The sequence below is a fragment of the Salvia splendens genome, chromosome 22 (genome assembly GCF_004379255.2).
Source record: "Salvia splendens isolate huo1 chromosome 22, SspV2, whole genome shotgun sequence".
Lineage (NCBI taxonomy): Eukaryota > Viridiplantae > Streptophyta > Magnoliopsida > Lamiales > Lamiaceae > Salvia > Salvia splendens.
Genome location: NC_056053.1, coordinates 19,271,217 through 19,287,972, shown reverse-complemented (window position 1 = coordinate 19,287,972; position 16,756 = coordinate 19,271,217). Strand labels below are relative to the sequence as shown.

General features: G+C 37.5%; 3 protein-coding genes across 4 annotated transcripts; 1 reads left to right on the top strand and 2 right to left on the bottom strand.

Annotated features, from left to right (window-relative positions):
• Positions 1 to 5,716: 5,716 nt before the first annotated feature.
• Positions 5,717 to 10,799, bottom strand: LOC121786186 (thiol-disulfide oxidoreductase LTO1-like). The gene is made up of 7 exons (XM_042184765.1): positions 10,542 to 10,799; positions 10,118 to 10,445; positions 8,605 to 8,861; positions 8,412 to 8,524; positions 7,814 to 7,961; positions 6,622 to 6,759; positions 5,717 to 6,351 (listed from the first exon to the last, which is right to left on the bottom strand). Exons 1-7 carry the CDS (start codon positions 10,656 to 10,658, stop codon positions 6,271 to 6,273), a joined length of 1,182 nt encoding a protein of 393 aa, XP_042040699.1. The 5' UTR covers positions 10,659 to 10,799; the 3' UTR covers positions 5,717 to 6,270.
• Positions 10,800 to 11,068: 269 nt separating this feature from the next.
• Positions 11,069 to 12,846, top strand: LOC121786378 (UPF0548 protein At2g17695-like). Of its 2 annotated transcripts, none has more exons than XM_042184998.1 (5): positions 11,069 to 11,204; positions 11,848 to 11,927; positions 12,042 to 12,212; positions 12,284 to 12,482; positions 12,574 to 12,846. In XM_042184998.1, exons 2-5 carry the CDS (start codon positions 11,869 to 11,871, stop codon positions 12,766 to 12,768), a joined length of 624 nt encoding a protein of 207 aa, XP_042040932.1. In that variant the 5' UTR covers positions 11,069 to 11,204; positions 11,848 to 11,868; the 3' UTR covers positions 12,769 to 12,846. The 2 variants fall into 2 exon arrangements, with proteins under 2 accessions (XP_042040932.1, XP_042040933.1); XM_042184999.1 differs by having other exon boundaries at positions 11,146 to 11,204; positions 11,852 to 11,927.
• Positions 12,847 to 12,897: 51 nt separating this feature from the next.
• Positions 12,898 to 15,480, bottom strand: LOC121786377 (IST1-like protein). The gene is made up of 7 exons (XM_042184997.1): positions 15,300 to 15,480; positions 15,065 to 15,197; positions 14,593 to 14,696; positions 14,339 to 14,510; positions 14,077 to 14,217; positions 13,904 to 13,992; positions 12,898 to 13,819 (listed from the first exon to the last, which is right to left on the bottom strand). The coding sequence occupies exons 1-7, from the start codon at positions 15,383 to 15,385 to the stop codon at positions 13,111 to 13,113; spliced, it is 1,434 nt and encodes a 477-aa protein (XP_042040931.1). The 5' UTR covers positions 15,386 to 15,480; the 3' UTR covers positions 12,898 to 13,110.
• Between the last annotated feature and the right edge of the window lie 1,276 nt (positions 15,481 to 16,756).

Below are 16,756 nucleotides of genomic sequence, written 5' to 3'. Positions count from 1 at the left end.
TATTCGATCAAATTATCCAATATATCTAAACAAACATGTCCATTTCAGCAATCAAATATTCATATCATATTCGACCATCAAATCAAATAATTCATAGTCATATCAATTTCACACCATATAATCCAATAGTTCACTTCAATTCAACATATAACAAGCAACCACATAACACATGTAAAACTAAAAGTGTGATTTATACACACCTGATTATAACATATTGTACTCAAGCTTTCGACATCACCTTACACTATACGATCTTCTCCTCGCCAAAATGAATCGGACAATAGTTCCCTTACTTTTCCTTTCCCCTTTTTATTTTTCTCCTTCCTCCACAAGTTTAAAATACAAAAGCTATATAAATGATTAGGTGCCAATTATGCGACCGACTCATATTTTTTTTTTACATTATTTAATAACCAATGTTGCTTTACGTGTCCAAATTGTAATAATACACAAATTCGTATCATTACACGTAGTAAAATCATAAGCCACGCAATCCTTAAAGGATTTACGAAGAAACACCTTATGATATATCATATATATGTATTACACGTTTCACACACTTCTATATATTTTAATTTATTTACTATAAACATGCAATTTATATATAAGTATGTACCTTAATAGTATATTGCACATATACACACGTATTATACATGCAAACACATTTGAAATTGATTATTTCATATATATAATATTTTTGTCATACTATATATATATTTGAAAAAATTACTCTATGGTACACACTTAACATGATGTCCAATGACGATAAAAAAATGCATGTTTCGGGTTAGGGATGTCACACTGCTACTGCCCCGTCGTCGAGGAGTCGACGCTTCCAGCCCGTCGCCGTCGTCCCTTACAGCCGTGCAGCTGCTGTTGGCGTCGTCGGTCGCTGCCGTCGCCGGATGGCACAGCAGCTGTCGCCGACTGCTGCTCCGTCGCCGTCGGTCGTCGCGCCTGGAGCGGAGGCAGACCCAGCCGCCGGACAGCCACCCACCTGCCATCGCCGAGAGGTCCAGCCGCCGGACAGCCACCACGCCACTCCGAACACGCCCGAAACCACCCCGAAACTTCCTGAAACACGTGCTATTACTATAGAGTTAAGTTCTTTCTAAGCTTCAGCTATGTACGGCGATCGTTTGGAAGATTCTAAGTTGGTTCCTATTTAGTTTGGTTATGGAAGAAAAGCTACGAAACAAGGATGTAATATGCATGAAAAACTAGAACAACACATGCTTTAAACAAGGAATGGATTATACCTCCAAGATGGTTGAAAATGGTGGAAAATACTCAAGGTAGTGGCTCAAAGCTTCCTCCTCCCTCTCGGCACTCTCTCTCGCCGCTTCTCCTTCTCTCTTCTCTCTTTTTTTTTGCTAAGTGAAAGGTTACAAGAGTAAGTGGGGGTGGCTTTGGGGTGTAGATATTGATGGGGAAAGTGGAGAGGTGGATCAAAGAGGAGTAAAACCGATCGGTCATGGGGAGGGGATGGAAAACCGTCGAGGGGGGGGGCTCTTTTTGGGCTTAGCTAGTTTAAAACCAAACTTGGGCTTCCATAAATTAAATTTCAATTGGGCTAAAACCAATAAATAAATTACAAGCCCAAGTTAAAAACTACCACTTGATGTATTTAAAGAGTGATTAGAACTCAAGTTATTTTATTTTTAATTGGACTTCAAATTTATTTTGAAAAGTCCAAAGTAATTTCATACTCCCTCCGTCCCGCACTACTCGCACTTATTTCCTTTTTGGGCGTCCCAAGTTACTTGCACTCTTTCCATTTTTAGTAAAAATTTTCACCTACAACCGTAATTTTTTACTTTCCTATACACTCATTCCTTAATCTCCGTACCGAAAAGGAAAGGGGCGAGTAGCCCGGGACGGAGGGAGTACATTTTTATATTTTTCGCATTTTCCTTCGTTAAATAAAATTCACGGGCCTTTATTAAATTTTGTTATCTCGTTCTTCATAACAAAAATTAAAGTACGAGAAATCGTACATAACTTATATTTGGTGTTGTTCTAAATATAAAATTCATTCAACCGTTCCTCAAATTACGCGCGTCATTATCCATAAAACATACATACCTTTCCACTTAATTCATTCGCCTTGCTAAAGAATAGCAATTTCATCATTGACCTTTCAACGAGACTTAAACGTGCCTCCCATCGTTCACAATTAAAAAAAAAACATAAACACATTCCTTTTCACACCACACACATAAACCACAATTTTTCCCATATCACATTTACCGAGAAGCACAACATTTCGAAATAATTTTATCAATTATTCCGTTACATAAAATTAATTTCAAACTTAAGGTACGGGTGTTACAAATAATAATAATAAACTGTACTATATTGCATTAAATAGGTAAGAATCCTCAAATTGGGAAAAAGAATACTTAAGAAAAGTTAGGATTCAGAATCCTGTAAAGTTGTACTAACTTTCCTTGTTTCAGGATTTTGATTATTTTCCCAGTTTGATTAAAAACGGAAACAAACACAGGAATTTAAAATTTAAAGAATCATATTACTTTCCCAGACAGACTCCTGGCAATTAAACATGTGTTTTGTTGATTTCTTGTATTCTCAAATATTATTCCGTCGGTTATCAGGTAAATCCTAATTTATCATGGCTGCCCGTCTGGCTTCCTCCGCTGCGCGGCGTTGTGTTCGATCTGTGAATTTCTTTTCACGGCGGGGTATTGGATCAAGAGCTCAATTCCTCCGAAGGTTTTTTTTTTCTCAAAAAAATAGGAAATTGATGCAGTATATGCTAACTTGTTTAAATTTAATTATGAATTTTGGTTAGTGAGGCGGTGGATCATAACAGAATCATCAATCTCAAGGATAGCATTATGGATAATAAGCTAATCTTCGGTCCCCCGCGTATGATGAATAATTGCATTAGCTTTCTGAATCATAAACTCAATTCTTCACTATTTGGATTGTTCACTGTTTGTTTTTGAAAAAAGATTCCATTTTTTTTAATTGTAGGTTTCCATCCTCCATGCCAGTCTCCTCCTCTCTGCAACTGCCGTAGCTGTGTCGTCCGCTCTTACTTCCGCTCTTACTTACCTCCTCCCTTCGTTGAAGAGATAAAATCTACTATTACATCATGCTTGAAGCCTAATCCTAAGCCTAAGCCTAAGCCAGACATTCTCTTGAGATGTCGTGATGTACACGATCGTGAGTTTTTTGCTTCATATTCTCTTGACCTGTCACCCCAACATTACGTATATCCTCCCTCTTTTCTACCCAAACAAGGTTATCTCTTCACCGGGGCTACTTCTAATGGTCTACTTCATTTTCACATTAAAAACTCGGGTAGTCATGTTCTTTGGAACCCGTTAACGGGTGAGTATAAGAGCCTTTCGAAGCCCTTTGTCGAAGAACATCTTTGATTTGGATTTACAATGTGGTCTGACCAAGAATCTCAAGATTGCAAACTGATGCATCTTGTAGATGCCATTTCTTCTTATCACTTGGAATTGTATTCGCTCAAAACTAATTCATGGAGGAAAATACCATGCACCCACGACTTTAATTATATTGAAACAGACAACGGCTATGCTTGCATATCCGGGGGTTTTTATTGTGTAGCACATCTAGAATGCAGTGGCCCCTGTATCCTTTCGTTTGACATTTCTACTGAAACTTTTTCCATCCTACCCACACCCATCATTTATAGCTACGGGATGCGCTATGATTTTCTAGAGTATAAAGGATCCTTATGCGTTCTTGCGAGTGACGGTGATGCCTTTCGTGAACCTGAACTTTGGGTTTTGAGCGATGATGGATCGTGGATGATCGAGACTTTTTTCCGTACTTGTACTCTTGGGTGGCCATTGTGGTTTTCACATGATGGTAATCTCTTGTATTTTGCAAGCTTAGTTGATGATGAGCTAGTGGTGTTTGATCGTGCAACGGGAGAGTTGATGCATCTTGAGGTCAGGTGCTCTTCTATGATTCCGTTCTATCGGAGTTTTACTCAGCTCAATCAGCTTTAAGATATTGTGATCAAGTCTTGGAATTGAGTTTATGGACTCGTGTGTAACTCTATATTTCTTTTATTTAAGATCAGTTCAGTTGTTGTGTTTGGATTTGTTTTGCAGCAGCTACTCTTGTGTAACTCTATTTCTAGGAATTTATTTCTTTTAGAATTTAAGATGAGTTAATGTTGTGTTTGGATTTATTTTGCAGTAGAACAAATTAAATTGCAGAATTCTTTGACCCATTTCCAACTTGTTTGTGGTGTGATTCTCTTGCATTCCTAATCATCATCAATTTTCATATTTTTGAACAAAGTTTCCATTTTTTTAAAATTTATTAGTGAAAAGTGGAATTAATGTTTTCATATTATCCTACATAATTTTTATCATAAGTTCTAAGTCTCCATAAAAGGTCAAGTGATGAATGAGTTCCCTACGTATTTCAAGCTCTCAAAGATGAACAGAGTGTTGAGCTTTGTGAACGGGAAAAATAAGAGTTTGTATTATGCATGCAGAAATGAGCAAGCGTAAGCAGAGAGTTAGTTTTCCATGCTTTTTTAGTCTTGATTTTATGTGTTAATACAAAACACTTGCGCATTTTTCATAAAGCTCTGTTTCTTTTATTTTTCACATTTTACTTTTTAACAAACTCGAATTGAGTTATAGTGGAGCTTGAGCCAACTAATATTGTGCTCGGCTCAACTCATATACTATAATAAAAAAAAATCTATAATCATCCAGTTAATTATGCATATGGTGATGATGACAATGATCGAATTAACTATATATAGTCATGCTTATAAATTCTTTTTTATCACAATTTATTTACGTTCATGAGTGACTGGTGAACTTCAATTTCTGGACGTTTTGTTGATGTGATATTTTTCCTCCGTAGCAACAAAATAGCAATGATACTCTACTTTGGATATGTAAGATGGTTCTTGCAATTGGACAAACGAGTAATAAATGCAGATGAAAGTGTATTTTTAATGCTTTTAGTTTTTTACCTTATAAATAAGAGAGAAAATGAACAATTGGACTCTAATGAGGTTATTCTGGTTTAATATGTTGTGTACTAAATTTCCATAAGGTGTGACCATTCCACGTCGAAATCCTATTTAGCTTTATTGGTACCATGGAATTGAAATTGAGACCTTCAAGTATCACAACTAACTTTTTTTCCTTGCTACACCATAATACCAGTTGTATTGTTAAAAACCTTTTTTTTATGGATATATATGAGAACATTTAAGATTTAACAACTCTTGATGGTTTATCCTCTTCTCTTTAACAACCATTCGATTGTTAAGGTTCATTAATGGTAATATATGATTATTCCTCTAAAATTAAGTTGCGAGATTACTTAAGTTGGAAGAAGGTGGATATGACTCATTATTATATAATCATCCATCTAAAATTAAGTTATGATCTCATAAAACAAATTTAATACTCCCTTCGTCCCACTTTAGGAATCACATTTGTGTTCGACGCAGGTTTTAAGAAAGGTAAAAAAAATAGTGGAATGTGAGTCCTACTTTTACATAGGAGTAATAGTTTTATAATAAAATGTGAGTGGAAAAAAGGTTAGGGGAATGTGGAGCCTAATTTATTGAATATTTCAACCAGGACTCCTAAAGTGGAACGGAGGAAGTACTACATATTCAATAATGAGATATAATCTTTCAAACCAAAGGCGTCAAATGAATAAGAAAAGACCATATATAAGCGAAAAGATAACAAGAGTAACAGAATTGCCCAATTGACTTGTTGCAACTACTTTGGATCTGCAAAATTGTTCTGATTACAATTATTCCATGCAATAACAGCTTTATAACATATGATTATTGGAGACAACTGCATAACACAATACATATTTATGTCACCTATAAGCGCAATACATCTTATATATTGTTCATACTCTCATTTAGAGTGGAGAACGTGATCATGAAAATGATAGCCTCAAGTCACGTACCTCACGCAGCTCAATGTCCTGGGTTTCACGTCGGCGCATAGGAAGAAGCGGAAGATCTCTTTGGTAATCGCATCAAAATGATGTAAGTCCCGCTCTTCCCCATTATCTCTTTACTCCCATGCTCTTCATTTCTATTCAAGAAGTCATGAAACATTTACTGAAATAGCTAGTTTACCCCAATATCTACTCCGTTTAGGGCTACTATCGAGATTATATTACTATTGTATATTTGAGTAAGACGGTAAATGAGATGATATCATCGTCTTGTAAAAGGGAATGCAAGACAATAACAGAGGGAACAACATCCTATTTTGTTTCAGCCTTATCTTCAAGTCCAAATCCAGATATTGTAGCAAGCTCTGACAATTGCTTTTCCCCACTCAAAACCTGCAATAGGAATCATATTACCGTGGGGCATCTCTCTCAACATAAACAACCAATGAAGCAAGCAGAACGAGGATAGAAAACAGCATATCATTTTCATCTTGATGGTATCTGGCAAATTATAGACCCACTGAGAGGTTAACGGTGAAGGGATAGGCCAGGCAGCCATCCGAGGGATCAGACCAAGTTTAATGAATACAAAACAGGACAAAAGTTTCTTAAAGAAATTAATCCTTTGAGTCCAAGTGAAAGGCATTTAGACTGCGAGTATACCTGACCGTCTATTATCCAGGTTGGAAATCCTTCAAGTTTAGCATCTACACAAGCCTGGGCCATTTTAGTTCCTTTATTTACTCCATCGGGGAAGCACTCCACATAATCCAACATTTTTGCTGCTTCCCTCCCAAAAAACTATCAAGCCAGCAGAAAACAAAAGTTAGTCTAAACTGTAAACTACCCAATCTCGAAATTTCGAATGGTTATATTTGGTGATATGAATCATGTGTGTGTCTGTTTTCTCTTGTTTTGATATAAGAGTACTTATTAGGGTTCATTGCCAGAAACCATGAATTTTGTTCAAATTCTGGTGTGTTCCGCAACTTTGAAAATCAGCCGTAAAATTCATGAATTTAACATTTTTCTCATTTTCCCTATGGGATCTAATTTGAGTGAAACTGTATCTAATGTGACATCCAAAAAATTCGACAAGGACAACACCACCAGTGAAATTTATCATTTTTCTCAACACAGTTAGCAAATAACTCAACCACGTCATCAATTTGAAACATGTGTGCACCAAATCAACATCATATTACAAATAGGAAATGAGATTTTTTTTGTCATGGGAAAATTGAGAAAAATGTTCTCATGGTTTTTAGGCTGCTTTTCCAAGATGCGGGATATACCAGAATCTGACCAGAATTCATAGTTTTCCTGAAAATTTTCCCTATTCATTATTCCTATATGGAGGCAGTGGAGCACTGTCTTAAAGCCTAGGTGCAACAAAGTTCTTAGGCAGGGCTGACCACCAGTAACAGTATCACGTTTTGATGAGTCCTATTCTGTATTGGAGGAAAGTAAAACCACTGCTGAAAATATGCTAGTTTAAGCAAAATAATCTCTAGCCGATTAGAAGTGAAATGGGAATCCAACGTTACAACTTGATATTTCTTATTGCATAAAATATCTGACAAGTTGAGACTAAATGTTCTATTTCCCAGAAACCAAGCAAACCTTTTAATCTAGTAACTTGACCACACCATGAAACATGTTCTGAAGGATGTCTTTTATCTTATGTCTAAGATCATTCTTGTCGTTTTCATGATCTAGTAGTTCTTTAGATACCAAGACCTATCAGAGCCGCAATACATGTATATCTTGTTCCTGCAAATCCATCTTTTTGAAAACAACAGTGAATGTTTTTGTCAATATGAATCATTTGGAAGTGAAACATGAAGGTAAGTACCTCTTTCTGATCAAGACAGTGTGAACACCAGAATGCCCCATATAATTTTGCTCCAATTGAATGTAAATGTTTTGCCAGAGCAATGGCAAAAGGACTTGACTCTTTTGTGATCTCAGTTTCAAAGTAAGGTATTTCAGTCTCCAACATGCTGTTGCACATTTATAAGGTCATATACACAGTAAAATATATTGGCTTTGAGCATAAGGTCATAAAGCAGATTATAGCACATCCCAGAAGCCCCTAAGCCAAGTCTAATCACTACTCAATATACGAAACTAACTATGCATCCAATGTAAGAAAGCAACATTTACAAGTGCCCAAGGTGCACATTATAGAACGAATTAAGAAAAACTAATAACAATTTGGCAACCTAGAGGAGCAAATCTTCAAGTAGATGATCAATTTACTAGCAGGTCCAAAGGTTAATCATTAGAAGCTTCTTAAGTGAGATGGCCATTCTTTAGGTATTTATAAATTTTCAGACTTGATATCACAATGATACAGGAAAAATCTTGCTTGGGATTCAACTCCACACTCCTACCACAAGTTTGCTGTACCACACCTCAATTAAAATCACACCACTTGAGAACTCAGTTACCTTGATGAACCTGGTTGGGCAGTATTATAAGATGCAGTCAACGCAATAACCACCAAGCTAGCTACAGATAGCTGTACGCCCAATAATTTCTGAAGTTCTTGCAGTCCAAACCTCTGCAATTTGGACCCCAAACATTCTTGTAATTTAATAGAACTAAGAGTTAAAAAGACTAAGCATTTCGTTGGCGACAAACCTTTATCGTTATGAAGAATAAGCTGAAGGACAATGTTGCAGATGCCAAACAATATAAACACGACTCTCCAGCAAACTCAGTGCTCAGAATGTACAAGAAATATGCACTAGCAACTGCCATAGAGGTAGTTATTCCAACTAAGACGGTCTCGTCATTAGATTTTCCAGTATCAAATTTCCTTTTCTCCCTACCCAATTGTAAGCCAAGGTTTGCAACTAAACCATATGCTAGCATGCCAAACAATGGCAGAGGAACGCCTGGAAATAAGAGAAAACGAAAACAATTTATATTTTAGAGGGACAGAAAAGCAATCAACACCTGTGTCAGAGACAGAGACTGCGGGCAACCAACATGAGGCAGCAAATAATTTTTCATCAGAATATTGCTAAAGACAATTGTTCTAACATCAGCATCAGCTGACATACTGAGAAAGTGGGGGTTGATACCAACAAATATATGATTGACATATAAAATGAAGTTAAACTGAGTGTCAACATACTTGCTAGCAAGAACACATTCTGCTGGTATGATCAGTAAGGGATAAGATAACTACAGAAGGTTTACATACAATTACAATTTACAATCATAGTTTAATTACCAACACATACTTTTTTTTGGTTTTCTTTTAATTTCACCAAAACAATCAATTCCTAATTACTATTTCGGAATCATAAATAAAGATATTCATTCAAATAAATTGGAGGGTAAGTACTATGCGTATGAAGGAGCAAATATACATTAACCTGCAAAAGAATTTGGGCAACCTACAAATAAATTACTAATATGTACTCCATTATGCAATAGAGATGGATAGAAGTTGGTAGGAGTATTATATTATTTCTACTCACTAAGCACTTGAAGCCCTTACATAATAGAGAATTCTCAGTCATCTCAAATGTCTCACAATCATAGGATTTCTTCAACAAGATTCAGACAGAGAGTGAAAGCATGTGAGTTCAAACATCTGGTCCGGTCCTAAGTTTGATTCATTTTCATCTCCATAAGTAGAACCTTTCAGCCTTTATACTTATAGTACATAAAATAAATGTTGTCAACATTTGCTTAGTAAATGTGGCCTGATCTCATCAGCATTTCGTTTGTAATTGTTTCGTGAATGTCCCAACACTTTGTTTCATAAAGTAAAGCCTTTCACTTATTCTAGGCAACCCCCCAATACTATCATCTTCTACACTTGCCACTCACGCCAAAACGCAAGCAAATATATACACTAAGTGGATGTTTGGTTGGCAAGATTAAATCTCATGATTAAATATGTATCATGTTTGGTTCATAAGATTGAACCCTACAACTTAATCTTAGATGTTAGATGGATTGTCTCGTGATAATTAGTCATAGCCTCCCCCTCCAACTAAAATAACCCCAAACTTAATCCTAGATGGATAGTCTCATGATAATAGTCATGGCAACCGAACGGCACCTAATAGTACTATGTAAGAGATGATACTCCAACTACACGAATCTAGCACAAAACCAAATCGAGTTTAAAGATTACCAAAAACAGAAGAGTAATCACTGGTGAGGATGGTGGTGCACGAGCCTCCACCCGTGGGGCAAAAAGCATCGGAATTCGTGAGTTTAAGGTAAGTCAAATACGCCGTCTCCAGCAATCCAATTCCTCCGAGAGCAGCAATCCATTTATATGCTGAGACGTCCGCATCGTCGCCATCGGCAGCGGCAACAGAAGAAGAAGACGAAGAAGAAGATGCAGAATCCGACGAAGGCGATGGAGCTGTTTCAGGCTCCGATTCAGCAGCCTGCTTACTACGCTCCGACACGCAATTCACCTGAACCAACACGTGCCCTAGCACCGGAACTCTTCTCTACCAATTCGAAATCAATTACAAACACTAATTAATCGTATTGCACGCTGGAGAGAGGAAATAACAGAGGCGCAGGAAAGCAGGAACTCGTCTGACCTTGAATTGGGGTAGCGAAGTAGCGGGGAATGAAGTCGGACAGAGAAATGGAGTTCGATTGGAAAATAGAGATGATGAAGATGATGGCGGCGTTATGCTGAAGGCCGTCGCCGCCATTAGCTCGCGCAGGTGCTGGTGTTAGCGTTTTCCGGCGTAGTGGTGGTTGAAGGTGTTGTATGGCGGTGGCGCAGTTAGTGTGGGGAGATCGGTTGTTTACAACTGTGCGTCGCTCAGTCAGCACTATCACTAATTGAGAAAATACTAAATAAAATTAAGTTTTTAATATTATTAAGATTTTTTAACTTGGCTTCGAGTATAAAAATATCGTAATTCGAACTTTGTTGAAGAAACTCTCCTCTCCTCTGTTTCCGCATCATACAAACAAACCAATCACATAGGTGTTAAATTGATCTTAAACACCAAATAAAAATTAATATTGGAATAAAATGTGGCATTTTTCATCATTAGATATTGTGGTTATGTTCGATATTAGCACCTCAAAAAATTATTTTACATTTATTGCAACCAAAAGTATGTCAATATCACATTAATATTTTTTAAAATGCGTAAAAACAATTAAAATGCAACAGTATTTCGTCTCTCTACAGTTCCGTGCTCTGTTTAATGCGAACTGCGAAGACTGAAGAGTAGTTTGCGATTCAGGTAACTAACTACTCTCTCTTCCCACTCCTCCAAAATTCTATTTCAATTCTAATTTTGTTTTCTCGATTTAAATTCTAGCCAAATTGACTGTTGTTTTGAGCTATGCATACAAGTAAAAATCCGATTAAAATCGATAGGAGGAGTAGCCCAGCTTTTAGCCTGAATTAGTTTATCCAATTTAGCATTGGATATCGATATAATTTGACAAAATTGAATCAAAATATGAAAATAATTCTGTCAAATTCACGGAATTTGTGTTAAATGACTGGCTGTGTGTGTTTCTTCATTTTTATTGTTTTGTTGTTATACAGAATACAGATTACTGACTGACAAATGTATACAAGTAGAAAATAAAAAAGTTGGGAATTTTTTAGTATCTCTTCTAGAATTGCTCCGAAAAGAAATGCATCATCCATTGCTTGATTTTGTTAAACTAGACTTGAAAATCAGATGTCATCACATTATTGTTCTAATCTAATTTTGAGGATTACAGAGCTAACTCCTAAAATAAACTGTATGCATATTTAAGCAACAATGTTTGTTTAATGATTTGTTGTGATTTGTGAACATTTATCCACCATGTCTCTTGATATAGTTGTTTTTCAGTTATTAATTTTATGTAAGTGTCGTCTTTCCGCTCCAGATAGTGTTATATATCAGGAAGATGCTTTTCCTATCTATGTACCGTCCATCTAATCAAGAACAGAAGAAATGCATTAAGAAGTAAGCTTCATCTCTTCTTGAAATGTGCTTTTCTTTTGTTTACTCTTTATTTCTTGGTGTTTATCTCTGTTTGCATTATGCATGATTATACTCTTCTGCATACCTCATTGACAGGTCTGGTGACTTTAATTACGACACCAAATTCAAAGGCGCTACTGCGCTTCTGCTCTTAAGCAAGACAAAGGAACTTTCAGATAGCAGTTTTCTGATTAACCATGCCAGAGTTCTAGTCGGTTCAGGTCTTGAGACGTTTGAGAAAGGCAAAAACGCTCTTCAGAATTGGAGGTAGTTGGGGCGTTCATCTGTACTCATAAGGCACGGTAGAAGTTATTTCATGCAACTGTTCAACCTTGCAGGCATTTCAATCTGAATTGGGCATTTGTCGACCCCAAGACTCCTATACAGAGCGGGGTGAAGTTCTGTGTGTGCACGAAAGCGGTTTTCCCTTGGCTTCTGATGCCACTGAAAGTTGTTTACGTTGATGACTCCAGTAAAGAAAGAAATGCTGTGGCCTCATATAGTTATGGTAGTGGGACTCTTCAGGGGCACCTTCTGGTACAGTTTTGGAGCTCAGTTTTTATTTATTCCTTTCGATAACTAAATGAACGCTTAGCTTATATTGGTGGGCTGTTTTGGTTGCGAGCAGGCAGGGGAAGAATGCTTCTCGATTACAATGGATGAACAGAACGATGTGTGGTACGAAATACTTTCAATTTCAAAGCCAGCGAACCCTCTGGCGTTTATTGGATACCCTTATGTACTTCTCAAGCAAAAGCATTTCGCTCGTGAGTCAGCCTTAGCGATGCAGAAACATTTATCTACAAAGTTAGACAATAAGTAATGCTCTCCGATACAAGACTCTTTGCTGTAACTAACTATTGGTTTAATGATATATAATGCGAAAAGATTACAAGTTAAATTTTATGTTTATGTTAGGAAACAGCAAAGACGAAATGTGTAGTCTGAGATGTGTGTTGTAAACAACATAGCTTTGTACCAATTGATTCAAGTTCCAAGATGGGAGGCAAAGTAAGAGATAAACTACAAACTTATTACATGCATATATGCTTCAATATCAATATCCATAAAATGAATGAACTACAATAGGCAAAAAGAGGGGTATAACGTGCAGAGTATATTATATTCATTGATAAACATGTAGTATGAATGTGCACTGGCCGATTTACCTAGGCCGCGCCTTGTGATGTTTCAGTGCTTCAAAACGAGCGGCCAGTGCATCATAGTCAGGCAGCTTCGGGTGCACACGTCGTGCTGGAATTTGTGGAGCTGGGCGCTCTGGTGGCCGATCAGCAGTGCCTCTTGCAGGCTGGTGAAACTCATCGTCACTGACTTCTTCATCTTCTTCATCATCGTTGTATTCATCATATTTGACGCCAGAGTGTGCAGGCAGAGGAGCATTGTTATAGCTATGTCTTCTATTAATCCTCCCCGTGTTGGCGCTTGGTGGTTCCTCCATCTCAATCTCTTCATCGCAGTCTGATTCTTCATTGAACGTGGTGTCTGTAGGCGCTCTCTGACAGTTATAGCTCTGCCTCCTAATCACCTTCCTCCCATCATCAACCTTCTGCTCATTTTCGACGCCTGAGTGTGAGTAGTATTCATAACCGCTTGTTTTTACTGTTGTTCTCTCATCTTCAGATTGATCATCAATGGTGGAATACTCAGCCGGGGGAGTTGGCTTAAACTTTGTACTGGATTTACGAGAAGTGTTGTTGAAGCCGCCTCCACTGTTGTGAGAAGCAGGCATCTGCTTGTTACCTCCATAGGCAGCTAGGACGGCTGCTGCTTCAGCAGCAGCAAGTGCTTTCTCAGCAGCGACGCCAGCAGCGGATGCCACATCTTGAAAATTCATGACATTGCCTTGTTGTCCCCTGTTCAAAAGTATTAACTTTGTGGTGAAAATGGAAGAACAAGATGCCCCAACATAACAACTCGTGCAAGTAATCGAGTTTTACCTGTTTGATGCATCATTTGGCTCAAGAGACGACTTTTGGACAGGCTTCAATGGCATACCCGATGCACTTACAAAACCATTTGGACCTTCCTGTGGAAAAAAAACAAGACTGGAGACTAAGAGTGTGCTGAAACAAGCATAGGAGTGGGAGAAAGAGATTGAGAGAGGGCATACGATACGCTCTTCTGGGGGCTTGAGCAACTCCTCCTCCGTTTCTGTGGTATCCCATTGAACCTGGTATTCCTTTGCGATTTCCTTCAAAACTTTCAACTTCACTTCACCTGATGGCGTCTTAACAGAGAGCTTTTCAATAAGCTGCAAGCAGACAAGAGTCAAATGCAAACATCGTCATGTAAAAATTATAGTACAGCTTATCAAACAACAGCACTCATCTGATCAAAATATAAAGTTCGAATGTAGGAACCGGAACACATACCAATCGGTTGACACCCGCATTGGGTCGCAGATCAGTAGCTGCAGAAACAAAATCCTTGCCATATTTCTTCTGGAATACGTCTCGTATAGCTAGTAACTCTGGTAGCTCTGAGCATCGAGGGCCAGCAAATATCAAACTCGATATTCCTTCTTTAAGGTCAGGCGGGCATTCCCTGCAACCATCACCAGAAACGTTATGTTTTTCACCATTCACATCACTCTGTGTCAAATGACACCAACTTCATCCAAACCAACCTTTGCTTTGCTATGATAGAGAGCCTTGCCACAATTAGATCGCAGAAAAGTTCGATTAACTCATTCGCTGCCTTAATATTCTGTTCCCTTATCACATGTTCAACCTACACAGCCATGAGAAGCATTTAGTAAGGAGCAACAACTCAAACTGTTTGAGGTAAGGCTAACATTGCAACCACAAAATCTACATTGGATTATAAGGTTAGATCAACAATACATATGATCCAATATTTGATGGATTAGCCTATATTTTTCCACCTATATAAATTAACATCCAAAGTAGTCACTAATAAGCTCAAAATCAAGGATGATAGATTAAAAGTAATGCATCATTACCCTCATTTGCCACCAAATTAAAAGGGCTAGGGTTCTATGGGGGCAAACCTTGCTTCTAATAACCCCAAAATCAGCTAAAATGCACAAAATCAACCCTAAATCAAACGCAAAAATGAAGCAGAGGTAAATGAGTTACTCGAATACGAGCAGTGGCATCTTGGCCGGACTCGAGAAGCAGAGCAATATCGCGCCTAATCTGTCTGATCACCACCTCTCGCTTGTTCCTCAGCAGCTTTATCCTCGCCACCGCCATTTTGGCCGACGTTTTGCTTCAAAACATTGGGCAAAAAAAGGGGGGAAAGCAGAATGTCAGCACATTTGAGCATAAAGAGAAAAAAGCAAGGCAGGAAAAAAGAGAGAGGAAGGATAACCATTTGGAGGGGTTGAAACTGCGACCGAAGACTGAGAGACCCATGGCGACGGCCTTCTTCCAGCGGTCGGCGGCGGCGCTTGGCATGATTTTTTCTACGACAAAAATGTGTGTTTTAGTAATGAGAGAATCAGCGTGGAGAGAGAGTGAAAAGGTTTGTACAACGGTCGGATGGAAAATAGAGATTTGTTTATTTATATTTAAAGAATTTATTAGGGACGTGGCGGATGGGGATTGGGAATGCTCTTTCGGCGAGGAATGAACAAATTTATGGGGTAGAGAGCCGTTACATGACTTAATGGAATCCTATGCAGTAAGTAGTACTCCTCCGTCCCAGGAAGATAACCTCTTCCTTGGGCGGCATGGAGTTTTATGTAATTTTATTTTGTTTGTTAAGTGGATAGAATAAAGTAAGAAAGAGGGAATAAAGTAGAGAGAAAAGTGTTTCCATGAGTCATTTTAAATGAGACCAAACCAAAAAGGAAAGTGAGTTATCTTTCGTGGGACGGAGGGAGTATTAAAATTAAATTTAGGAACATGCTGCAAATCTAATACTCCTGTATTAAAAAGTTTTTCATTTTGAGGGTTGAACATGTTAGAATTATCAATAAGCTAAAAGATTGTTTTTTAATTTACTTTGTGAGAAATAATTAGTTTTCCTTGATGTTTTTATAACGAATATCTTCTTCTATTTTAAAATAAGCTAAAATGGAGTACTAAGTATATTTTTAGAAGAAAAAATCACCTCATGGATTTGTTTTATAATTCACTTAGTGAGAATTATTAATTTTAAATATTCGTTGATGTTTTTATAGCAAAGAACTTCTATTTTAAATATTCCATTCATCCGCTAACAAATATCTCATTTTTAACTGATCCTAATATTAAGAAATTATTTGTCTTTGTGAAATATATATCATATTATTATACTATATTGATTTGATAATAAAATATAAGTGAAGTGATTTAGTGGAATGTGAATATATCGGCTAAACATTTAATGGTGGAGAAGAGTAAGGCAGTTGCTTAACATATCTCGTAGGATATAAATCTAGTTTACTACTACATGATTTAATTAACTTTATGCAAGAATGCTTTTCTTATCAATTCAATTTCTGAACATAAAATACAATAGACATGAGATGATAAGAACTCTAATATACAATCCAACCATATCATTCTCAAATTTGTGGCAATGGGATGGTTCAGTGCAGCATTTTCCTTCATGAGCTGTGTGCTGGCTGGCTGGCTGCATCATAGCATGGCGAGGAAGGATGTCTGTGCGGGCATTATTCTGACTTTAAGCAGCTGTCCCGTATAAATGATGCAGCTAAATTATAGGATGGATAGTTCTGGGGACAGTTATGATGAGACGATGCCACCAGCCAGCCATCCGACCCATGATTGCAGGAAAAGCAGTCGGATGGATGATTTGTTGACCGGCTGGAGACTAGTTGA